The sequence below is a fragment of the Solea solea genome, chromosome 21, assembly GCF_958295425.1.
Source record: "Solea solea chromosome 21, fSolSol10.1, whole genome shotgun sequence".
Classification (NCBI taxonomy): domain Eukaryota; kingdom Metazoa; phylum Chordata; class Actinopteri; order Pleuronectiformes; family Soleidae; genus Solea; species Solea solea.
This window is the reverse complement of record NC_081154.1, coordinates 14,452,484-14,478,405: the sequence shown is the minus strand read 5'-3', so window position 1 is coordinate 14,478,405 and position 25,922 is coordinate 14,452,484. Positions and strand designations below refer to the sequence as shown.

Genomic DNA, 25,922 nt, shown 5'->3' with positions numbered 1-25,922 from the left:
TGAATATGAAAGTCGAAATGCACACAAAATGTTTATATTTAGTTCCACATTAAACAGACAACTGTAATTCACATCAAATGAATACTAAAAAAATACTTTTTTTTTTTTTTTTAATCTTTGCAAAAAGAGCTCGCTAACTCACTGCTCACTTGATTTACAACATCAGTAAACATATTCCCGAGGAGTTAATGGTCTCCATCGCTAGTTTCAGCTCAGGTTTGTAAATGTATGGCACAGGTGAGTGGACGAAGTGTCAACTTGGCACCGACAAAATTGAGATTCAAAATGGGACTTTAGATGCCTATGGGTGAAATCAAGGTTTGTGTCACTCTGCAAAAACACTCACTCCCAACACCAACGTCCATACAGAAAATCAGCCAGTTTCAATGTATTATTTTGTAACTTTGACACTTTCAATCCTTAATTTAGTTTTATCTCAATAACACAAACGCACCATATGAGGCAGAGGTGAGCTCTCATATTGCCTGTAAGATCAAAATCATTGATTTTCTCTATGGACTTCAGTCTTACTTTGAGATAAAGCATTGAACATATCCATAAGCGATCATGGATCTAAGCAGGCATATACTTTAATTAAATTAAGTAAACCTTTTGTTTGCTGAAATAAGTATTTTCCTAGTGTTAGTGACAGAATACTACATATGACTGTTATTGTCATAAACAGTGAGCAATATTTTATAACAATAATATTAATAACAATAATAATAATAATAATAATAATTATTATAATAATAATACATTAGGTTATATGTATCACACTTCTAACATTTCATATATTGTATAAACTTGAGGACTCAAATGGCCTGGGGACCAAGAGCAGCCAGTCTGGTCATGAGAGAGCGGGTCATGTGAAACAAAGTGCAGGGATTTGTGAAAAAATGTGTGTGATATGAGCTTAAAATCAAATCAAATCATATATGAGCTACAGTTGTCAGTACATGATTATTTCCTTACTTTTTCATTTGCATCAAAACAAGTTTATTATGCAAAGTCAACTCGTTCCATATCATCACAAAAAAACCACTTTCACTTTGCCATTCTGTGAAATGTCGTGGATATCGTGATTTGATTTTAAGCTCATATCACACATCGCTCTCTCACGACCAGACTGGCTGCTCTCGGCCCCCCAGGGTCATTTGAGTCCTCCCACATGAGGGGTCGCAGGGCTGCTGGTGCCAATCCCAGCTGACACAGAGCGAAAAGTGGACAGGTCGCCAGTCCATTGCAGGGCCAACTCAAACAACCATTCACTCACAAATTCACACCTATTGTCCAATCAGCATCTGCAAATGACTCAGTCCTCTTAACATCATCAGGAATTCTGACCCTGAATACGCTGCTGCCTAACTTCTAGAGCAGAGAGATTTCAAACTTTCTCCTCTCCCCAATGATATGGACGATACTGGACACACCTGGACTGAGAGTCAACACAGATCACATCAACCCTCCTCCAAAAGGAAATAAAAGACTAGTGGAGCCCGGAATCCAACGCACAACGTTCCAGTTGAGAGACGACTCACTCTGCTGAGCCACCGCTGCCCCCTTAAATATTCCCTTAAATAGATTTGGAATTTATCTAAACATGAAGATGTGACTTGCAGTTCGCAGTCCAGCAGAAATAGCAACATTTCAGAGGGAAAGCAGATAAACACTTTGATTCTCTATAGAATAGACATTCATTGGAAATCAGCAAGAAGGCAGCCTTTGGCAATTTTCACTCACAGCGGAGTTATTTTGGCGAATCATTATGCAGCGTTATTTGTCACAGTTGTCCTGACAGATGTAAAAAAAAATTCGATCAGCTTAAATAGAAATGTGATTGACAACAAAACCAGTTTCATGAAAATGTACATTTCTGTGATTTTCTGTAAAATCACAGTAAAATCAGACACCTACAGATTCACACATTTTAGCTGAAGCTCAAAAGTGATTTCCACTCAGATTCACTCAGTGACTTTGTGCCGCCACGACCACACGCACCTCTCATTTTATTTATTTGACATTTATGAATGGACACCATCTATTACTGTCCAAAGGTTTTATTGTCTTCTTGTCAAATGAAGAAGTGTGGACAGTTGGACCAAAGGTGCAATAAACTCTTATATTGCTGCATGTTCTTTCTAAAGTCTGAAGTCATTCCAGGTGAGTTTAATTTCAACTGTAAAAAAAACTGTGATACCCGTGTTACTTAATGTTTTCTTTTTAGGATGAAATGCAGATATTGTGGCACTGAACAGTAAAGGATAGAGTCAGAGATTGTCTGTATGCTTTTATTTTGTCAGCCAAGGAGAATACTAATCAAAATATCAGAATGAATCAATCAATCAAGCAGTCAATCAGAATAATTCCTGAGATACTCGGAATATTTTACGAGTACCATGAGTTAATCTATTTTATCTTTTTTTTTTTTTTAAATTAACAGTCTTAAATATATCATTGGACCCACTATATGTGCATATTTAATTATGTTTCATTCAGTAGAGACGACATCGTCTCTAGAGGACTATAAAACCTTAAGAAAGAAAATCAGTCTTAAGGTATTTTTCTCTACAAAACAAATAAACCTCATATTTCATACAGTGATGGGGGAAAAACTTGGTATATCTCCAAAGGAATGATGATGATCTATGTGCGGCTTTGTTTGGTTTGGACATCAGATTTTCATAAACCATATTTATGAATTTGCAAATACAAAAGTGATAAACTGAGGAGAAACATACAATTTGAAACAATACACAGTCAAGGCTGTGATGCACACACTCTACTGAAGCATGTGACCTTTTTCTTTTTCTTTTTAAATGAAATCATCCAAGCGCTTGGACCTATTTGCCTTATATAAATACAGTATCTGTGTGCACAATCAACAGCTTCTCACAGACTGAAGATGTTCGCACATTGTTTTTGGAAACATTTTCCTTAGGAAAAGAATAAACAACTTTACCATGCAAGGAGGTAACGGGTATTATCAACTGCAAATGACTCTGACCACGTCGGAAAAAAAAAATACAATATTTTCTACAACCCACCATTGTGGAGTTTTTTCTTCTTTCATTAAAGACACACTTCAGAAAAAGCCAAGATAACGCACAAAAATGACATGCTTTTGCATAGAAATGATGTAAATATTGACAAAATATTAGAGCCCAGGAATTAGAAGAGGGAAATACGACACGCACCGACGAGCTCCGTCTTTATAAACACTGTACGAATTTGCATTGAAACATCCGCGGCTTTTTTTTTCCAGTGGCAGTGAAATCCGCGAGTCTGCCTCCGAAACACAGATTAATCTGTGAGGTCCAGACACCACGACTGTTCTGTGCTCTGTGTCTGGACGCCGATGCTGGACCTCCGCGATGACACACTTTCACTGTCCCTGCTCTCCATCGATCCCCCGTTCCCCAGTAGGCACTCCAAACTCGTATGTTTGATGGGAGTTTGGTCATGCAGAGGGAGAGGGGGCTCATCTGTTCGTGGTGACCCCAAATCCAGTGAGGGTCCAAGAGGGTAGCTGGGCAGTGTGGGAAGAGAGGCAGAGACAGTGTGGATAGAAGGGTAAGAGTCCTCCATTTGAAAGACGGACGCGTCTTGGAGCAGATTGAGAGAAGATGGCGTGGACATCTGTCCGCAGAGGTCCTCGTGCGAGGTTTGTGATAAGCTGAGATGGGACTCTGAAGGCAGGCAGTGATGAGGGTTAGAGCTCTGTGATGGGACCAGCAGGCTGTGTGTGGACGCACTCACAGTGGCGCTGGACAAATGACTAGAATGTTCACTACTATCACTTGGAGGCTGCAGGCACAAAGTGGGCTGGGACAAGCTGATGGTAGGCGGGTGAGAACCGAGAGGTCTGTTGCCAGAGTCTTTGTGCTCAGCGTCAGGTAAAAGGCCTGGACTTCCACCCTGGAAGCCTGAGCTGACGCTGAGAAGAGATGAGCTGGTCCACAAATGTGGGGTCATGCTCTCAGAGCCAAGACCTGAGTCTAACTTGGGTGCAGGGTTTATGGAGAGGGGTGGACGATGATGGTGAATCTCTGTTTCGGCTGCTCCACTGCAGCTCCAGTGGCCAGCGGGTGAGACACTTTGGTGGCTGTGGCCTTCATGGCTGCCAGGTTCATTGTGGAAGTGGTAGGCTGACGCTAGATTGCATGACATGCCAGTGTTGGGGTCTGTTAGATGACCTGCCACCATGTGTACACTGTTTGGGTATGAGGGGAGGGGGACACTGTAGTGCTGCACGGACATGTAAGTCTGAAGGAGATGCATCATGTGGTGTAGGCCCTTGGTGAGCTCAGATACTTCCTGGTTTAAGGAGCCCATCTGTGTAGAAAGAACACACAGCGTCGTCATGTCTACTTTGCAGATTCTGTTGTCACACTCAGCAAATGTGATGATATTTGTAATTGAACATTTCCACTCATTTAAATCAAACATACACTATATAGACAAAGGTATTCAGGGACTCTAATGACAAACACATATACAGTACGTTAACATGGAGTTTTGCAGCCATAACAGCTACTACACTTCTTGGAAGATCTATGGGAATTAGTGTCTATGTTGTAGAGCATTTCTGAGGTCAGGCACTGATGTTGGACGAGAAGGTCTGGCTCACAAACTCTGTTCCAGTTCATCCCGAAGTTGAGGTCTCTGTGTGGGCCAGTCAACTTCTTCCACACCAAACTCATCAAACCACGACTTCATAGTCCAACTTTTGTCCATATAGTGTATGTTGTTTCTGCTGCTAGGGATCTCTCAATCAAAATAATGACAAAAGTCCAAGTTTGATGACGTTGTCTTTGGTCTACTTTGGTTTGCGCTGCGTGTTTGTACTGAACAGCGAGAACAAACAAAACGACGAAGAGTAGTCATGATCCTTTCAGTGACAAATAGACATGATAATAAGTGTTAACAAGCAGTAGCAAACATTTCCTTCCTCACCTGCGGAGGTTATAGTAGAAATAAATAAAGCGGATGACATCATTAAAACACGACCAGAATGAAATACTGAGTTAGTGTTATTGAGTGTTTTGACTCGTGTAAGTAAACTACTCAACAACATTTATAACAATAGTCGAGTCATTTTTACATATTGTATGTATAGAACTTGTTTTTTTTTTGTTTTTTTTTTATGCATTTAAATAAACTTATATGTATGGGAATTACTATTCAATTACTACCAGTAAGCACTTGTCCTTGAAGGTCACGTCCACATCCTTTACTGATAACCCCTTAAAAGAGAGCCAGACATAGTATTGTGCACCATATGGCTTTTAGAAGGTTTCTTATAGGCAGCAGTGAAATCCAGTGGGACACACGCTGACGTAAGCGACGGAAATAAAGAAGAAAGACGACAGAAAAGTGGGAACGAGTGAGTGATACAACAGGGGGATAGGGGGCCAGAGCCGGGCCATAAGTAGCGCTGGTCTGTCATCAGATTTTCTGTTTTCTACAAAGTGTTGAGTCAGCACTCCTGGAAGGAAGGGCCTCTGCATTGCAGTAATGCTCCACTGATTAATTAGTATCAACTTCAGACAGCACCTACCTCGGCCCATCTGGATGCTCTATTTGCACCTGCTTTCACTCTCGTTATATGAAGATGAAGAGTGCGAGGAAAAGACCCAGAGACCCTATGACAGAAACTACATCTACTTACTGAAAAATGCTCATGAGCTTGGTTTTTCTAAATTGCTCTAAATTAGACTCATTTGTGAATCTAAACCTGGAACGTATACGTTTTTCGCGCAGGTTTTATTTTGTCATTATGAATTAATATATGCTGAATATGAAGTGCTTCATATTCAGTCTCCCCAAACGGGAGAAGACAGATGATGATGATGACGATGATGATGATGAGAGATACGGAGTGGCATACAAAGCTGATTTGGGTCTGGGAGGATTTCAATCAACCACTAGATTAACTTTGGACTCTCATCAATTTTAATTCAAGAGGTTGTACTTTACCTTCTGGTTGAGCTGACTGATACTCTGCCTGACCTCCTCTGTCTCTATTAACAGAGCGGCATTTGGCTGCGTGGAGTCTGGAAAAAAGAAAGATGAAGGGAGGGAAAAAAAAAAAAAAAGCAGCTGAGTGATGACAATCACATGACAAATCGGAAAAGAATTAATATGATGCACATTTTTGCACTGGGACTCCAGAGGAGGCCGGCATACTTTTATGTTTGTGCAGCACATATGATGCATACGAGTTACAGAAAGGCGTTATTCTTTTTCTAAGGTGTCCAAAAACTTTAAGGTTAACCCTTTAAAACCTGGACTCTGTTTTTTTTTTTGCTTATTTTAACCATAAAAGGACCAGAGAATGTCCTGTAACTAAGTGCAATTTCTTTTCTCAATCTTTCCAGAATTACTTCTAATATCTGGCAGTTATTAACAGTTTACTGCATGTTAAAATACTCTTTTAACAGTTTGAAATGAAGAAAAACAAAAAGGTTGATTTAGAAAAACGCAGCAGTTGTAAATGAGACAGATTTTGCATGTCGAATTTTAAATTTGAACAGTAAACAACATATTTAGCCTCTCAATGCGCAAAAACAGCCCCGACAAGCACATGGAACATTTAATGTGCATTTTCTCAACTTTCATAAACCTTTGGCCTTACCTTACCAATAATAACAACAACAATAATAATAATAATAATACAAATAAACCTCTATTTAGGTGTACTGTTGTGCATCTGCTGCCAAAGCTCTCGTCTCATGACAGAAAATGAGACGGAAAGAGAACCTGATATTCTTATAATAATGATAGTGATCATCAGCAAAGGCTCAGGTCAGATGATCACGGCCCTGCTTTGACCTTACTTGTCCTTTCACATGTTCTCTGACTCTCTGGACACCTGGCTGTCATTTCATGCCTCCTCGCTCTCATGTTTCCACAGGAGGAGGCTGTGCAGCATCGCGGCGTCCACTGTTTGAACTCCCGAGTTTACCCTTCAGCCACCTGGCACCCAGGTGACCGTCGCAGCTGGAGGCGGTTTGGCTTACCTTGGACGCTGCCTCCCGTGCTGGCCTTACGCCCGCTGTGCTCCATGTTGAAATGGAACGTGTGCCCATTGTCTTCGATACCGTCTACAACCCTGGTAGGAGGGGGGTGACGAGGAGGGAAGCTTGAGTTAATGTTACAGTAGAGCTTTTTCAATTATCAATGGAGCCGGCAGACGACCCATCAATGTGCCACGAGAGCTGCCGCTGGCAAGACGCCCATGTGAGTTTGAACACCTGAGCTCTCTGAGCGAGCACCCACAGCCATATCTAGAACTTATTGGATGACTTAGGGATACATTATGAATACAGCTGGTCGGGGCAGGAGGATAAGGTGCTCTAGTAATGGAATGCGGTGGCATCTGTTGAAATTTGCAATGCAAATATTTCAGATTTACATTAAGTAGATGATGCAGGTTTCTCGAGCGTGACTTTAGGTGTCCATTACTACGGCACCTTATCCAGGTCATGCCTGACGTTCTAAGGCTCACACGTGAAGACGCACAATGTGCGTTACAAAGTTCCGTCTGTGACTGTGAGGACACTCTGCAGGGACAACGTAAGGGTATCCAGGGCCTCAATGAAAGGCGATTGTTGCACCAAATTTAGGAAGACCACTTTTGGGCAATCAGCATTTTTATTCCAAGGAACTGGAAAATCCCACTCCATATTAGAGACTGTGCAACTTTTAACAGTTTTAAAATTTCTCTGAAGGCTGAAAGAGAATCAATCATGTGATCATTGATCTTGTATATAGAACACCAAATTTATTATGTCTTTTGCATGATGGTTTTTGCTTTTGTTTATGTTTTTCTGTAATGTTGTTGTTGCTGTTATTGTCTGCAATGTTTAGTTTGTCTTTTACTGTCTTTTAATTCCCTGCCCAGCGACCACAGATGCAAATGAGCTATTCAGCTAACTCTGATATAGACCTGGTTCTGTACAACTAAACTAATAAACTAAACTACACAGCACGGGTAAGTAAGTGAGATCCAATTACCGGAGGTCACAGGACACGCTAATGACGGTTTAAAAAGTCAGACTTTGATCAGATCACTTAGGGTGGAGGTTAAAACAAGGTCTGAGGTCAGGATTTTCATATTATCACAACTCCTGAAACAAACACTGATCAATGCAAATTATAGGATAATGGCCAGCGCAGCAAAATAGATACATAGAAACAAGAATCATCCTATATAGTCATAGTTACAGCTAAAACCAAACAAACAGAGCAACAGTTAAAGTTCCAATGTGTAACATTTAGGAGGGTTTATTGGGAGAAAGTATGTTTGCTTATTAGTATACTCACTTAGGCCTTATCCACATGGAAACTTTCACTTTATGAGTCACGTGTCTTTGTTCTTCAAAGGTTTGCAGTGCCACATGGCCAAGTGGAAACTGATCTGGGCTTGTAACTGGAGGGTTGCCAATTTGAAACCCCACCAGACCAAAAAGGTTGGGGTACCCCTGAGCAAGGTACCCGACACCCGTGGCTCTCCGGCGTGCTGCTCAGTGGCTGTCCACTTACAATTCAGGACAGTTCCTAGTAGTGGCTGGGTTAAATTTCCCAAAGGGGATTAATAAAGTACCAAATTTATATATAAGGCTTCGATGCCACTGAATTACACCAAAAGCAAGATGTGGAGCAACCTTGAGAGGTGGGGCTATGATAAATGTTGCATAGTTGCAAGAGTAGCATTTTAGGGATCACAAAAAATGTCGGTTCCATGCGAATAAAAAGCCGATAAAAACTTTTGCGGATTGTCCTGATTTGATCTCGTGTGTACAGGCCCTTAAAAGGCTGCTAACTTGTCCCATCATGTTTGTCGGAGCCATGTCTCATTTTGATTTGTGAGATTTTCATTTCTTATATTTTGCCTTAGGCTGACACCGGCTCTGGGTTATTTGAGGTCACCTGTCATTTTACTCCGGTGTTGCCGATTGAGAGGGGCAAAGAGTGTTCAACTGTGCTCGGGTTTAAGTTTCGTTTTAGTTTGTTTAACGGAAATGGAAAAATAAGTCGCTGATCATTTTAAGACACAATCTGGTCGTGATTTCTACCTCAGTGCACAGGACTTAGCAGCTAAAAGGTTTCCAAAGCGTGGAGGGAGGAGTGAGCAGAGGAGTACTCCGTAACCCTAACCCTCTGCAGTCTCTATGTCTTATACACATTGGAACTTTAAAACAACTATAAGAATGTAACATTGCTCATTTAAATAATTTCGTTAAAAATAATGAATGTAATTGTGGCTGTTCTGAGTTTCTGAGTTTTGGAACTAAAAATGAATGTTAGACTTAACAATACCTTGGACTAAGGTCTGGGGGTCCGTAGCAGGTGACAGTTGGTATAAGCAGCTTTGAAGGCTTCTGCTCACTGTCCGGCTCTGGCCGGACTGAAGCCAGGCTGGGGGCTGACGCAGGGGCGCTGTGCTCACGTTTCGTTGTTGGCAGAGGGGATAAGCTTTGCCCACGGAAGCCACGGCTCAGATTCGGGGAGCGGCAGCGTCGCAAGGCGTTGAACTGCCGCAACTCGTCTCCCAGGAGGTTCCCCAGGGACGTGCGGCGGACAGGGCTGCTCAAGTTTGGCAGCAGGAGGTTACGGCGGGAGCGCGTGCCTGGAGAGAGATGGAAGGAGTCGTCCAAGTCGTCGCCCTTGGTTTCCACAATAGAGGGGAGCTTGGACTCCTGTGACATAATGGACTGAATTAACCCCCACAATTTAATAAAATTTTTTTTTTGTTTTTGTTAAAATACAAACCCCAAACAACAGAGTGCAGAAATTAAATGACAATTGACATATTTATATTTTATTATTATATTCGACTTATACACAATGTCATCCCCTCTTTTGTTTTAGTTTCAACTGAGAGACCCTGAGCTGCAGAACTTACATTTAAATAATTTTATGAATAACCTGGCACATCATAATGACCTATTTATTTTAAAACGCTGCACCTAAACAGCCCATAATGTCTTATTTACATTTTAATGGGTCACAGATGATATTTAATGAAATCTTCTTAATCCTGTTACAAATCTGTTATACCCTAACCAGAGCTGCGTGTGCTATTTAGTTTTATATTAAATAACGGCGTGGGCTGTGCAGACAAGAGCATGATCATAGAAAAAAAAAAAAGAGGCAGGTGGAAACAAGGAAATGTGTTTTGTACAAAAGTAGCTCATAAGGTTTCCCATTAGGAGAGCTGTTGACCCAGTTAGAGAGTTAACTCCAGGGAATGAAGTGCCCTTTCTGTTCCAAATGAGTTTCAACCTGTAGGGGAAGTCCTTGCACAAACCCTCCTCCCACAGTGTTCATCACAATTCCAGCATGTCCCAGATACACTGAGGGTTTCACCTAAAAGACTAAAACCAGCAAGTTATAAGCACGATAAAAAACCCAGTTCTCCCTATACTCAAAACTTTGAATTTATTACAATTTAATAGTGTGCTGAGGAAAGCCTGTTTTATGAACAAAGGGAAATAAAGGGAGCTCAAAGAGAAGAAGGCTGCATTGAACTCACATGTGAGAGTCTGGGTGACCTTGAAAATCTGTTGAGACCCTGCAGTGACAAAAAGAGACACACAGGAATTACAAAACACACCTTTGCAGGCGGAATGCTCCACATTTTTCTTTGAAAAGAGCAATGTGTGAACAAAAATGTCTGCAAAGATACGTGAAATGAATACATCTGGCTGAAGATGATGAGGAAGAATGAGTACTTAGTGATGTAAACGTTGCAACATGATTAACATACAAGCTCAAATTAGGACATTCATTATAATGTGCATTTTAGATTGATGTTTTGTACTTTTTGGGACTTTAAGATTTTAAATCTTTGGAAATTCATAATTTGTGTTATGTACTTATGTGTACAGATCTGTAAAAAAAATTTATATTAACGTTTTTGTTTCCTCCATTGGAGCTATTTTAACCTTTTGCGATGACAAACACAGATTCAAGATAATTTAAGCATGATTGTATGCTTACACAACAAGCTCAGAATATACTTGGCTAATAATAATAACAATTATGAAAGAAACACAGTGTTCATCTAATTATTACACCTTCTTTGGGAGCTTTTGGATAAAAACACGTCCAGTAACGGCACCTTCGCCAAATGAGCTGAATCACGCGACCGGTCCTATTCCCACACTCGATTATAAAGGGATTCCAGCAGACGTTTGTGTTTCTGCTGGCGTGTGGAGAAACTGCCTCGCACTTCATTATAATCACCCGCTGCACAGCAAATGATACTGTGCTTGTGTGAAGCCTCCCCTCGTGTGTGAAGAATGTGCCTCTGACAACATGGCTCAATGTGACACAGTCTGTCACCGGTCTACAGCGCCAGTAATGCTCTATGATGCATGGGAGCCAATTCACCGAGGATACACATTAAATTTAATCCATCACTGAAGCAAAAAAAAACAAAAAACAACTGAGTTTAAAAATTGTCACAGTTAGAAGAGAGCGAAAGCAACAGTCACTCTGCAGCTAAACATCTCTTCAGACTGTGGAGCTGTGTGAGAAATCTGTCAGTCTATCCATGGCAGAGACTTCATGAGATCTTCCCATGAGCAAAATTAACCCCGGAGCCGCGTGGGATGATTAACAGCCAGCGGTGGTTATTAGAGCTAAATGACATTAATTGAACAACAATAATGGGGCATCGATGCCAAAATGTCCCACATATTAAAGTGGGTTTGCAGGACTTAGATGAGTTGTTTTTTTTTGCACAGCTTGCCACTTTATGAGAATATATGTCAGTTTTTTTTACTCCATTTGAGAGGACAGATAATCATGAAAGGAAGAGAGAAAGGGGGGCAGACACGCAGCAAGGCCTCAGCAACCCAAAAATAGAATTTCTCATTTAAAAAGAAAAACACACACACGCCCACACTAGACCAGAGTGAGGATAGTGTAGACTTTTTTTGTGACACATATTTTTCTAATCCAGGATATTTTTGGATATGAGAGGACAGAGAGTCTGCACTAAGTGTAAATAAACTTCAACCACAGTAACAGAGGAAATCAGTCATCTGAAAATCAGTGGAGCTGTGGACAAATACACGTGATGTCATCACTCACAAAAACCAACAAACTAAAGAAAGTGAAGAAAAAGTGAAAGTGAAGCTGCAGTGCACCACTTGTTTTTTGGATTTGTTTTTGTTGTTGTTTATGTCATTATTCTGCCTCGGCTTGGTTTTGATGAACAGAAGCAATGAAACATTATTTTTATTCACGCCCTTCATTTGAAAACAGACTCTGTCGAGCAATACTATCAGACCTGACTGAGGGAGCGTTTGTGCGTATGTAGAGGCATCGCAGGGGCGGACGGGAACAAGAAGCATCTATCCCATGAACCTGCTGAGTGGCCTGTTATTTTTTATTTGGAGTAGGAGAATTCACTGCTGTAACTTTCCGTGGAGCCTTTTTTATGTTTTCAGTCATACTGCATAAGAGTCATGCAGAGCTGATAGCCACAATTGATATTGTGTGGACTCATTTGACAATGATTTGAATGTCAAATGAATGAACAGTTATGCACCATAGTTTTAAAATAATATTCCCCTCAAAGAAAGGAGGTTCATGATTTGAAATCTGGTTTATCCAGGGCCTTTAATTTTGGAGTGTGTGTGTTCTTGTATTTGTTACCTCTTTAGGACCTGTTCTGACATGACATGAACACCTTGTCAGGACCAGTAGTCCTCACAGGGACCAAAACCTGCTTTCTGTGTGTTTCCAAAGGCAAAGTTGGGTTAATTGGAAAGTCTAAATTGAGTGTCCAATTAAGTGGGAATGTCTCTGGTTCTCCTCACAAAAACCACTTTTGCACTCCGCTCACTCCACTTAGCAGTGGCTGCTTTTATCGACTCTGACAAAGTGCTGTTGTCATGTGTCCACACCACTCCTGACTGAATAGCTCGTTCCTCACACTCCATGTGACCACAGACTATTTAACTCTCCCTATGGCAACATGGTCATTATAGTCCTACACAGTTGTACTCAGCACTGGCTCCCTAGTGAAGTAGTAACCTTCGCACTCTGCCCAGGACGACTGAGATTGTCTGAAAAAAAATGTATTCAACCCGACCTTGAAGCTGGAATAACTTTGTTTGGCTTACTTGGAAACAGCTGTCAACCATGACAGACTACTATTACCTCTGGTGAACAACTATTTATTTGACTAGTGCATGAAAAGTGGATTTACTTATTATTATTTTTTTTTTTCGTGAAGCCAACCAGGAAGTAAGAATATATTTAATAGCCAACTGGGAGCAAAATGAACTCAGTTTTCTTTATGTTAAAAATGAGCTGACTTCTCCCTTCATTTATAATGTCAGTAAACATTTTTTAGTTAATAGTTAATGGTTAGTTATTGGTCTCAATCACTGGTTTCAGATTGTCTTGAAAAGAAACATGATGTCACTTGTGAAAATTATATTCCCAGTTAAAGGGAAATCAATCTATCATGGTACATATGAGTGGACACCAGTGTGATTGACAGCTGACTTCAAGATGGAAGATCAAATTCTTATGGGTGATGTCCTCACTGGTTGCCACTTTTTTTAATACTACACTGGTCAAGGTAACAACAACTCTATGCCTCTATTTGTAGGTTTTCCAGGAATAATTTTCCATCTGGGTGTCCCTTTTGTCATGGTTTACTCTGTGATAGGACTTTGTGTCTTTGGCAGTGTCACCACAGTTAAAACTCAAAAAATTTCCCTTGTGTCCAAAAGAAAACCCCCAATCCTACGACATCTACTGCCTAAAATCAGCCATAAAAAGTGGATCAGGTCGCTGGGAAATCCTTCAACCTGTCAAGGGGCTGGTGGTGTAAAAAAAAAAAAAAAAACAACCCTCAGCAGATGGTGCGACAAAGTTAGAGAGCAGGTACTCGTGATCAGCCAAGTCCCAGAGAAGTCTGCTTCAATCTAAATTAAAGACTGTAAGTAGAACAGAAGTCAGCAGAGCCCACACCTGTACCAAGGCCCTGAAGTTCATTTACATTGAATGAAGCTTTAAGGCTATGCCAAAAAAAATGAAATCATAAGCTCTACTGCAACAAAAAAAACAAAATAAAACACCCTGCATTAAGAACAGCATTGATTCATAACTACACACATAACCTAATAGCTGAAGGCAATAATTGCAGTAAATTATGTACAAATAAGGCATACCAGAGGACGCACATTTTCACTCGTCGGGCATAATCATTCTGTTTTTGAAGCCCTCCTTAATTTGGTCAAAGCCCTTTTCCCACATCTGTATTCCCTGCAGGAATGAACGTGGCCAGCGCAGATGTCCTGTCCTTCATTTGTCAAACTAGACCAAAACAAACTAAACAGATGAAAAAAGAAACTAACAAAAAAACCTTCAGTATGCTCAATGTCACACATAATTTAGCATTATTTTGTTTTGAACATATGGTTCAACCAAAGGCTTCGTAAAGCAGCCGCTGAATTTGTTGCACTTTGTTCCTGCAGGATTGGAGGTGCATCCCTTACAGGACAAGAGCACATCTGGAACATCAACAGGTACATTTTTTTCCCCCACACACTTTCTCTTAAATAACACTGAGGGGTAACAGGTGGTGATGATGGGGGAGGTTGGTGTCTGAGTGTAATCTCGTCCTGCAGTGCTGTGGTATCGGGAAGGCCATGTGGTGAACACATTGCTGGGACAACTAAACGTTTGTTATGGTGTATGCGCTACTCAATAGTGAGGGTGTAAAAGCTGCTGGCTTATTATAGCATCGTACGCTCTAAAACAGTCATTCCCAGACAACGGGTGAGGACCAAGTGGCAGCTGGTTGTGACATCACACATAAGAATCTGAACTGGGGGATGGAGTGGCTCAGTGGTAAAGACCGCCTGCAGATTGTACTCAATTCCCTTGTAAGTCGCTTTGGATAAAAGTGTCTGCTAAATGACATGTACATGTACTAACTCTCGTTTTGAAGCCTTGAGATTTGCAATTCGACCACTGCCGTCGCTTATTGTCAATTTTTCTGACATGATTTACAATAGTGACATCATGTTCTGCTAAAAAAAAAAGACCTGAATTTAGTGATCGAGGCATTAACTGCTCAGGAAAATATTTGTTGATGTTGTAAATGAAGTGAGAAATGGGATAATTTTCCTGTAGCCCCCTGGTGGCTATTCAATATATTCTTATTTCCAGATTAGCTTCAACCAGCAAACTGGAAAACCTATTTAAGTGTTTTATATATGGTCTACGGATAGGACCCACAGAGGGTAGAATTTTTTGAGGCGTTGCCAATTTACGTAACATGGTAGTGTGTATTTGTCATATTATTACAAATCATAATGCTTTGTAAAATACTGGAAATGAATTTAAAAAATGGCAGAAAGTTACGGTTAATTAAATCCTTTACTGTGTAACTGAAGAAAACATGATAACTGATTATCTTTCAACAAGCATGGCAGTAATCAAATGTGTAGTGTGTGCTTGAGTGTGTGTAGAATCTGTTGATTTGCAGAAACTTTGAAGAAAGTCAGAATATTCACGTAAACTGTCCACGTGTATCCACATAGATTGGTCTTCAGACAGATTTCCCTTTTAACAGTGGTTGGTGAAAGAGAACCATTAAATAAATGTGAGTTAGGAAAGGATTTCGTAAGGAATAAAGAATCATTTGTGTATTTGATACCTCGTCCTGGCTGCCCTCACGCAGGTTATATGTGAGGTTGTTGTGGATGTCCGAGGCGAACACGCTGGCGTATTCAGGGTAAAGTTCCAGCACCTCTCTGAGGCCTCGCACACTGATGTACTGCAGGTCGCAGTAGGTCAACACCTTCACATCAGCATTAGTCTTGATCACCTGCTCCATTTTAGGCAAATCGGAGCCAATCAGGTCTCCTTTTCCTAAAAGAAAAAAAAGGTGACATTTTCACTCCACTTTGTGCTACATGAACAACTTAAATTAGGGATGTCCCCATCCTGATTTAGGTATCACATTAGAGCAGTTTTTTTGTTTTTGTAAATTGCCAGCTACAGAGATTTCCAAATCCGCTGACTCTTGGCTACTTTCATGAGCAGGTCCGCTGCAGACTTTATTTAGGTCAGACTGCAGGAGTCTGCCCTTCTTTCTGTTTTATTTTCTTCGAAGCTCCAGTCAGGAATATATTTTATTTTACAGACAGTGAATAATGATAATAATGATGATAATAATAATAATAATAATAATGATAATAATAATAAAACGTCTGTTCTGTTATTCAAGCAAATACAAGTATCTAATTGGGACTCAATACTCAATAGTAAAAAGATCAGATCAGGATTAGCTGATTGGGAAATCCCTACCTTGCTCATGACACTGAAATCAAAAGTCACATGACTGCAATACAAACCTAGTATGGCCAGCACCATGTTGTCTTTCAGGACCTCCAGAGACCCAGAGCAGACAAAATAACTGGCATGCAGCGCATCACCCTGACGGATCAGGTACTCCCCAGGGACGCAGAAGGAGGTTTTTATGTGTAGGGAGAGTGAGCGCAGGCAGCCGCGGCTGGCCCCCTTAAACACGGGCAGCTGGAGAATGTCCTTATTCAGATGCATGGCGATGTCTGCACGCAGCTCGTCAGGGAAGTCGTGCAGGAGCTGGGAATGTGTGACAAATGTAATGAGATGGGACACTGATTGGTAATTAGGGAATGGATTGTTTTGCCACCAGTTGCCCTCTTTTGAATTTCAATAAGACATCTGTTGATATGTTTACAGGCAGCTCTGTGTTAGTGCAAGATCATAAATAGTCATGGATTCCACGTGGTTAGATTGTTACCCCTCTGTGATCAAAACTTAGCCTCACAGCACCGTGTGCACAGGTATTACATGACAACAACAACAACTACAGAAGCGACCCCTACCTCGTTGGCGTCTATGCCATTGTTGACAGACCATGTTGTCTGGAAGTACTCCAGCATGCGCTGTTTGAGCTGCTGGGGCAGACGATGCACGCGGATGAAGTCCTTCATGTCCTTCATACGCGTGTGGTAGAGGGAACGGCGCGAGTACATGCGCTGGATGATGGCCGTCACGTTACCAAAGACAAGGGCGTGCATCAGAGCTGCATGAGACACGGAGGTATGAAAGGAAGTAAGTGATCATATTTGTATAACCAGGTTAATAAAGGCTTTTTCTAGGGTTATGAAATCAAAAAAAATATTTCTAAGCCATTACACACTCACACAAACATACTTATGCAGAGTATATTCCATATCTGCTTCCTAAATGTTACATAATGAGTTTTATTTTTCATATCTCTCGAATACCTTCCTCTGAGTTCTGAGTTTTCTCACCGTTCTAACAAGCAGTCTCAATTTAAAAATAACTTAAACAAACAATTTACAGGTTGTTGCACCAGTGCTCACCACCTCAGCCACAATAATCCGTTTATTGGTACATAAAGATGGCAACAAGCTGCGTCTTGATGAACAGCCAGACCATCCAACCCACTTCCTGCTGAATTCCTAGCTCTGGTGTGCCAAACAGAGGGACCGCTCTGCCAGGACACGACGGGGAGATTGCACCCCAGTGTCAGACGTACCGCCAATGAGCATGGTGCAGATGGAGAAGATCTTCTCAGCGTCCGTGTTGGCACAGACGTTGCCAAAGCCCACACTGGTCAGACTGCTGAGGGTGAAGTAGAGGGCAGCGATGTAGGAGCTGCGCACCGTCGGGCCGCCCACCGTGCTGTTGATGTAGGGCGTCTCCAGACGTTTGCCCAGCTCATGGAGCCACCCTTGAATGAGGAGACAGAGCATGAAAGAAGTTAAAGTAGCTAAACTGTATGTTGTCTGTGTATCTCCTATCAGTTTAGAAGCAGGGATGGTTTGAATATTTGTTTAATTATAAAAATGTATGTGATTATTCATGATTATATTAAAATAAACAAAGTGATTGTATTGATAAATAGCCTTTCTACTACAATGACTATCTAATTGGTGGTGCATCTATTACCACAAGCTGGCATCAGTTGCATTAGTGGACTGCATGTACGTTTGCAGAAGTGATGAGGTTTCTTGAATGCATCTTATAGCCGCTCTTCTAAGCTGAACACGCTGTGGATCCTACAATAGTGATGCAATTTACCAGCGTCTTTGAATGCATCTTGTTAGCTGATCCTTTTGGGTCCACACACTATATTACTTTAACTGGCTCTCATGCACTGGAGTAAGTTTGTTTGCTTGCAGTGGAGAGTTACTCCTCTGACAAAATGTAAATGTCTAATATAAAAATGTAAATGCTGTCAAGTACTGTAGGTTTTGGCTGTAGCACTAATGTTTTTTTCTTCACTTGAAGTTTGAAGAAAGTGCACACTGCTGGGACGAAAATAACAAATAAGTGCAACAGCAACTTGCACCTTACTTCACAGTTAAGTGCCATATTGTATTTTCACACACATGTTGGTATGTTTCTAATACACTGTCACTTGGGGGAAAGATGATGGTCTCTATTTATATAGCATTTTTCTAGTCTCTTGTCGACGGACATGTAGAGTAGCAGACCTTCCAGTTGAAAGACAACTTGCTCTACCACTGATCCACCGTGATTTCACCAGTCAGTCTCTGTCTGTCATTGGCCTGTGTGGCAGCAGGGCCGCACATGTGTGTATTCCTGTGTGTGTTTGGGGGAGTTCATTTGAATACTTGACAGATAATCCCCTTGAATATTTGGGAAAAACATTTTTGCTTGACGTTCCCTCCCCTGTTTGGAAGTAGATACTACACTTCAACAGCTGAACTAAGGGGAACAGAAGTGTATGTTTGGGTCCGTGTGCCCGTGTTTGACAGGCAGTCAGCAGCAGTGTCAGCAGGCTGGCATGTCGGTGCGGGACAGGGCAGAATTAGATTGGCTCCTTCAGGGATAAATATGGCCAAGTGTTAATTAGCGGGCATGACCTAACCTCCCCGTAGACACATATGAGAGCACATACAGTCGCAGTCACACATACTGTAAGTCCAAACAGAAACACACACACACACAGGCTGAGCTGTGAATAGGACCAGATGTTTCATTTTGCTGAAGATTGCAGTATGTCACAGTTTGCCTGTTGCCGTTTATGGTCGTTTAAGAATCATATGTGGCTCTAAAGCTGTGCTATTAAACTCATTAGTCATTTTTGTCAAATGAAAACCTACACATATGTGTGTGCCCACTTGCAGCTATCAACTGTCACTTGTTATAAATGTATTTAATAGTATCAGCCAACCCTCATGAGAGTGACAGAGGACGGTGTTTGTCTCTATCTTACCACCGAGTATGGCTGGAAATCCCTATAGTTTAACCTAATAACCGCTGAGTGGGGACTAAACACATGTGCACTCATTGTATTGGAAAAAATCTTGTCTGTGTGGTATAAGATAACTGAATTCAACGTAAGTCTTGATAGTCAGCACTCGAACAAACGGTGGAAATGTTAATTTAATTAAGGGCTGGAACTATTAGTCAATTTAATCACTTAAAATAACCATATTTATCAGTTGGGATAGGGGTTATTAAATGTTTACTAAGCCAAGGACACACTAGAAGATAATATATATTTGTCCGGGCTCTCACTTAAAATTGCTTAGAAGATAATCAATGAACAGTTTGACCTAAAAAGTTAACCCCAGCTAGCAGCTGACTTTTGCACGACACTGTGCAAAAGTCTAAGGCCACTATATGTATACATACTGTATTGTATATATGTGAAGAAAGCATGCATATATGCAGTATTATTACACTTAAACTATAGGATCGTGGCTTTTAAACCTAAATGGGGGAAACCCAAATGAATGACACTGTTCACACCTGTATTTATCGTCTCTATTTTAAGGTGAAAGTGGCTGCTGTGAAAAAAGGTAAATTTTGCCCGGTTCATTCAAGACATGCTTGAGCATTACATGCTGCACAAGTTGAACTCATTGGAAGCTTGCAAATATATCAAAGCGCCTTTGGTTGACACCGTTCCATTCAAAATGCCAAAGATCACAGAATTTAACATAAGACATAAAAACGTGTCTGAGGCTATATTTAGTCATAAACAGCAAACCTGACCTTCATACTTCTGTCAGGACTCACCGATGTCCCAGCTCTCACTGGTCTCTATCTCCTTGCGTCCAATCATGTACCAGATGCAGGCCATCCAGTGCGCCAGCAGGGCGAACACAGACATCAGCAAGGTCAGCACCATGGCGCTGTACTGAGAGTAGCGGTCCAGTTTCTGAAGCAGACGAAGGAGGCGGAGCAGGCGCACCGTCTTCAGCAGGTGGACCAAGGAGGTCTGAGGTGGAGATCGGAATGACCATGAGCAGAAAAACAAACAAACAAACAGGAGAGAGGAGAGATGGTGAGTAGGAGAAAGTATACATCTTAAGTCTGCAATGTTATTAGCTACACTGAGTGTACATGTTACACATACACAAATATGTACTTCTGTTAGCGATCGCAGAGTGCAGCGCTACTCACCACTGTGATGTTGAAGGCATACAGCAGGTCAAAGGGCAGGGCAGCGACCAGGTCCACGAAGAACCAGGTGGTGGCATAGTGAATGCAAATGGATCGTGCATCATACATGACCTGGCCTGACTGGCTCACATAGGTGGTGCGGAAGTTCAGGATAATGTCTGCGAACATTTTAGGTTATTCTTCCTCATGTAATGACACTATATAGTACATAGAAACAACACACTTCACTGTCACTAACTTGCAGTTTTTGACTGATAAAACGAACAATTTACAAATTATAACAATATGGTAATAGTAATGGTTGTAAATGGAAATTACTATTAAGTAATAGGAAAGGAAAGCATCTTTATAATAATAGAACATGTGTGTGGGACATAAATGAGGATATTTTAAAATGTTACTTATCAATTTTGATTCACAAAAATATTAAGGGCAAGGTGTTACACTGATGTAGCCTATAGTATATACATGATTACCTGGATATTACTTTGGAAATAACATAGTCTTACTGAAATATCCCCTTACTATTATCACTGCTATTATTAAGCTGGACAACACATTTGAAATAAAATGGTATTACTGTATATTATTAATATATTGCTAGTGAAATGTAAAGTGTTACAAATGACAGAAAATCAAATTTTGATTATTGTTATGAAGAATGATGTGAGGTCACAAGGTCAGATTCAATCCCAATGATTCACTTGTGTGTAATATATAGACTTGTATGTATGTGTTGTATACCAAGGGAATATTGAGGGCGGAGCAGCAATTTTAGTCGTATTGGATACGTTTTTTATATTTGTTCATTTCGGCTAATTTTCAGGAAAAAAAGAGAACTTGTGAATTCTTAGTATAAAACCAAATGTTGAAGGTGAAGATCATTTACACATACCATCCTTACCTTGTAAAATAATAATTTCTTTGGGTATGGCTAAAGAAAAAGATAAATTATGTTGTTTTTACATGTTTAACACTTTTAACTGCACCACAAATGTGTGAACTGATCACCCTGGGTGAATTTAAATCAGTTTTAAAAGGACAGAGAAAAGTGTTCTCTTAATGGATATAGCTGCTCAAATTGAGATCTAATTGGTGACCTGTTTGCTCATGCTGTGGTGGTTGTTTTCTGTGTTGTCTGTTCTAATGATGCAACATATACTGATGCTGCTGTCTTGGCCAGGTGTCTCTTGAAAAAGAGATTTTCATCTCAGGGAGACTTTTCCTCCCCGGTTAAATAAAGGTTCCGGGAGCTAAAGCCAAGGCGTGTAACAGCTGGAATGTGTCAGCGTGTTCAGGCATCAGTGTATATCAGCGAATTTCCCAGACAGACCCATCTAACCTCAAAGTCACAATGGAGCGAGCACACAGCAAGCAGACCTCTGGGTGGGAGGCTTGATATAACAAAACCTCATCTGTCATCCAAGCTGTCAGTGTCTCCCGAGATGCTGGCTCATTGCTCAATAACCAATGTCAAGTAAGGAAAAGTTTGACAAGGAAGGATGGTGATAAAGATGATGAATTTTTAGAAAGCGTACACAGCCACCCCGTACAGAAAAATGAGAGCTGGAAAAACCATCAAAAAACCATCAGTGGCAGCTCCTCGCAACATCCCAAATTCTTCTTTTTAGGAAATATGTAGCAATATGACATCTAAGTCTCAGTGGTGACCGAGTGAAAGAGCATAGAAAAAAAAACCTAGTTTCTCCCAAGCATAGCTGGTGGTGTCCTCCCCCCCTCTGTTGAGTTGAGTAACTGTAAACTACTGCTCACTAAGTACAAGTAAGTGGAGAACACTGAGTTTCTACCACCTCAGTTCATCCCTTGGGTGCATCCCTACGGAGATTTAGCAGTGATTATCAACTGAGAGGATTGTCCCTGGGAGAGATTCAGGATATCCTGAAGGGACTGAAAAACCTAGGTATCATGGAACTAGGGGGAACCCTGTGGGAGAAGGATGCTGGGGTTGCTCTTGTCCCCTGTTGCCATGGGTTAGTGAGAAATCAACCATTACTTGTACGGAGTGTCTTTAAAAACATTCTGTTACAAAAATGATTTGCCCACACAAAGTTCAAAAACACAATATATTGTGTTAAATAACACAAAACACAACACAATTAAGAAGAGTTAATTGGGTTGCTGATCGGGGACAGAGCAAATTAAACTAACAAACTAAGAACAGGAAGATTTATAAAATGGCTTCCCCTTCAAAGATGGGTTTTTGAAAGTGGCTGATCTAATTGGCGACAGCAGATTGCTCCAGGGTGTTGGGGCTGAAACTGCAGAGGCGTGTTCACCTTTTGTTTTGCAGAGAGAGCAGGGATCGGAGTCGTCAGATGGTGGCACAGGGAACAGGAAAATCAGTGTATAATCAAGAGGATCTAGTGATTTATTTAATATCTCACAGGAAATCAATGGAGAGATGCAAGAACATGGGTAATGTGGGACCAGCGATTTGTTCTGGTTAACACTGGCTGATGCATGAAATACAAACAAATGTCAGCTACTTTCACTTTCAAACTATTGCCAAATGAGTTCACACGAAGCTGATCAAGCCAATCAGCTCCGTATTAACTCTTTGTGTGTTTTTCAGTATGGTGTTGTTCCGATCTCAAGGCACACAGGAAGTGACTCATTTTATGTTGAGACAGGCTGGGACAACAGCACCAATATTATTTTAAAAACTTCAGTTTATCTCTATGTACTCTGCTGTGCAACACATTTGATTTGTCTTTCTATTATTTGGTAAGTTATGTGTTGTATATCTGTTTTTAAATCAGTGAGAGCTCATTTCAGGCCCAGCTATTCATACATAAATTGCCGCAGTTATCCAATCATGATTTTCCACTGGTTTTAATGCGCCATGCTGCTGGGGCAAATTCAATCTGTGACAAACAGCTGATTCTAACTAGACATGTCGTTAATCGAGTTCTAGCAAAGTTTTAGTGATGAAATGTAAACACAAACAGTAAATATTTGATTGTTTTTTGCTTTAAGAGGAAGCCGAGTTCCCCTTGCTGTCATGGTCAGGAAACTTGGAGCTGCATGGTACAGGAACAGCAGCAGCTATGTTTGGTCAGGCAGTTGTTTAGGGGAATGCTTGATTTTCAATATCAGATAATCGCCAAAATCGTGATTTTGGTTAATATGTGATTTTGTAGACCTACTAAGCATCCAGGCTAAGAATCGCATGATCTAAACACCGCTATACTGAGAAACACGAGTTTCATGAGTCTCTAGAATCATGTGGAGCCAATTGTCTTAATCAGCATTGTGGGAACTCATTTGATATTTAAAAGTTATGCATTACAGCTTTAACATCCATTTGTCTTGTTGTGATAAAACAGTTTGACGGCGGCGTTTTAACTCAAGTTGAGTCACAGGACAAGAACTTTGTGTCTTTGCTCCGTGACCTCCATCAGCACTCACCTATGATGAAGAGCATTTCCACCACTATGTCGCTCACGATGGTGGAGCGCGCAGCTGTGACCGTGTCGTCGTATGGCGTGAAGCTGACATTGTACGGCACGGTGACGGCCACGTAGAAGGTCGCCAGCAGAATGAGCCAGTCCCACAGGGCTTTGGACACACTGTAGTGGAGCAGAATGAAGCGTGACTTCTGCACTGCTGCCACCTTGTACTCTGGTATTGAGGGTTTGTCAATCATGCCCTGTAAGTGAACAGGAGGACGAAGTGTCAAAGTGTTAAACATCCTACCACGAGAACAGACAGTGAGGGCACATACTGCACTAACATGCACACACACCTATAGAAAAGGGATTTGGCATGTTAGGAGCAATAACAGCCTCTCTTAATTTTCAAAGCTGAGTTAATAAATACTCGAGGAGCTGTTTAAATGAATAACTTGATGACCAGATGCTGACGAGGACGTGTGCTGGGGAAATAATGATCATCAGATGGACACTGCAGTGCCAAGATTTTGCATGAACAGACAATGCAAATGTCAACATGCTCTCTTGTGGGATGACCGCTGATGATTCAGTATAGGGAGGCAACTCAAGTGGAACAGATATGGTAATACTGCTGGTTATTTATTCTTGACAGCCTTTTTACAGACAGTGATAGACCTTTTTAAATGGCCATGTGGTGACAATATGAAATGATGGAGTTATGACAATGGTCAGTGAAGAGGAAATTTATTACCACCACTGATGCCTTATAATTTCATACATGACTACATCCACCTAAATCTGTGAGTGTCTTTAAACTCAGTGGTGGATGTGCTAATATTAAGAAACAAGGGGAATTACAACACTGGCCATCCTCTGCTTTTATGTTTTAGAAACACACTGCTTATTCATTCCACTTATTTCATTTTTTGATAAGAAAACCCCAAAAATTATTTTTTTTGCTACTGATTAGGTGGGGAGACCATTTGGAACATAATGGCTCCGTGGCTCTTCAAACGAGGGCTGCTTGTGCACCCGGCACATAATAGCCTTAACCGTGTTTAGGAGACAAGAGGAAAAGCTATTATCCCTGACAGTGGTGAGAGGGAAAACAATCCATCCACAAACAATGCAGCCACTTCACAAAAAGGGGATGCCAAAGAGGAGGCTAGTTAATGACCTAAGATTTCCCTGCATGATTTCTGAATCTGCTCACTTCACTTGGCGGGAACAGATTGACTCTCTCTGAAAGTAATTGAGAAAATGAGCGACCCTTTCCTGTCCAACAAAAAAGGAGAGAGGAATACCTGAGAATAACTGGAGGAATTGTTCTATTACCAAGAAAATACAGGTGATGAGTGATGATGAGTCCTTGCCTGAACTGTGGTGGACTCACAGAAAAGGTTATTGTGATGAGATCATCATGTGATGCTCTATGCATAGAATCTCTCCATCACAACTATACACAAAGTGTGTGTGTATGTATATAGTAAAAAAACTACAATTAATTAGTCAATTTTCTGTGGAAGAAAATGTGCAGAAAATAGTTTAATATTACAAAAAGGCATATATATCTGGAATAACTACAAAATTGATCTGGGAATGTCCTGAAAGAAAGAGAAAGAGAGAGAAAAACCAGAACAAAACTAAAAAAATTACCCAGCATTCCCAACTAATTAATGCTGCAAGCAGCAATGAAGGGGCCCCTCACACCCACCATGCATGTTAGGGTGCACTGCAACCCAGATGCCGACCAGAGGAATTGGTTCATGTAGAATTTGGACGTCAATTGACAAAGACTGATGTTGCTTTCTTTGCCCACGGGGTGGCGTGACTGAAAAGCCACCAATCATCTTTTCATGGACATAATCAGGTGTAGACCACACCCTGAGATCATAGCACAGTGATCACAGACTACAGATCAAGGGCAGATGAAATTTCCAGCCATAAAAGCTATTGCAACCCAGATAAAAGGCAGACAGGGACAATGATCATTGGATGGTGATTTGTGCTTGTTGG

At 41.0% G+C, this 25,922-nt stretch overlaps 1 protein-coding gene across 3 annotated transcripts in view; it reads right to left on the bottom strand.

The window, feature by feature from the left end:
* Positions 1 to 2,158: 2,158 nt before the first annotated feature.
* kcnh4b (potassium voltage-gated channel, subfamily H (eag-related), member 4b) overlaps positions 2,159 to 25,922 on the bottom strand; it is a 52,937-nt gene continuing 29,173 nt past the window's right edge. For 2 of the 3 annotated variants that reach the window (XM_058620812.1, XM_058620811.1), the window contains exons 6-17: positions 23,923 to 24,163; positions 20,494 to 20,651; positions 20,107 to 20,308; positions 17,591 to 17,785; positions 16,911 to 17,110; positions 16,395 to 16,644; positions 15,695 to 15,909; positions 10,541 to 10,579; positions 9,325 to 9,704; positions 7,023 to 7,114; positions 5,980 to 6,056; positions 2,160 to 4,335 (exon numbers count right to left, since the gene is read on the bottom strand). In XM_058620812.1, coding sequence (XP_058476795.1) covers positions 3,304 to 4,335; positions 5,980 to 6,056; positions 7,023 to 7,114; positions 9,325 to 9,704; positions 10,541 to 10,579; positions 15,695 to 15,909; positions 16,395 to 16,644; positions 16,911 to 17,110; positions 17,591 to 17,785; positions 20,107 to 20,308; positions 20,494 to 20,651; positions 23,923 to 24,163 — 3,081 coding nt within the window. In that variant the 3' untranslated portion in view covers positions 2,160 to 3,303. Of the gene's footprint in view, positions 4,336 to 5,979; positions 6,057 to 7,022; positions 7,115 to 9,324; positions 9,705 to 10,540; positions 10,580 to 15,694; positions 15,910 to 16,394; positions 16,645 to 16,910; positions 17,111 to 17,590; positions 17,786 to 20,106; positions 20,309 to 20,493; positions 20,652 to 23,922; positions 24,164 to 25,620; positions 25,742 to 25,922 lie in introns of those variants that run through there. The other variant, XM_058620813.1, reaches the window with a different exon arrangement.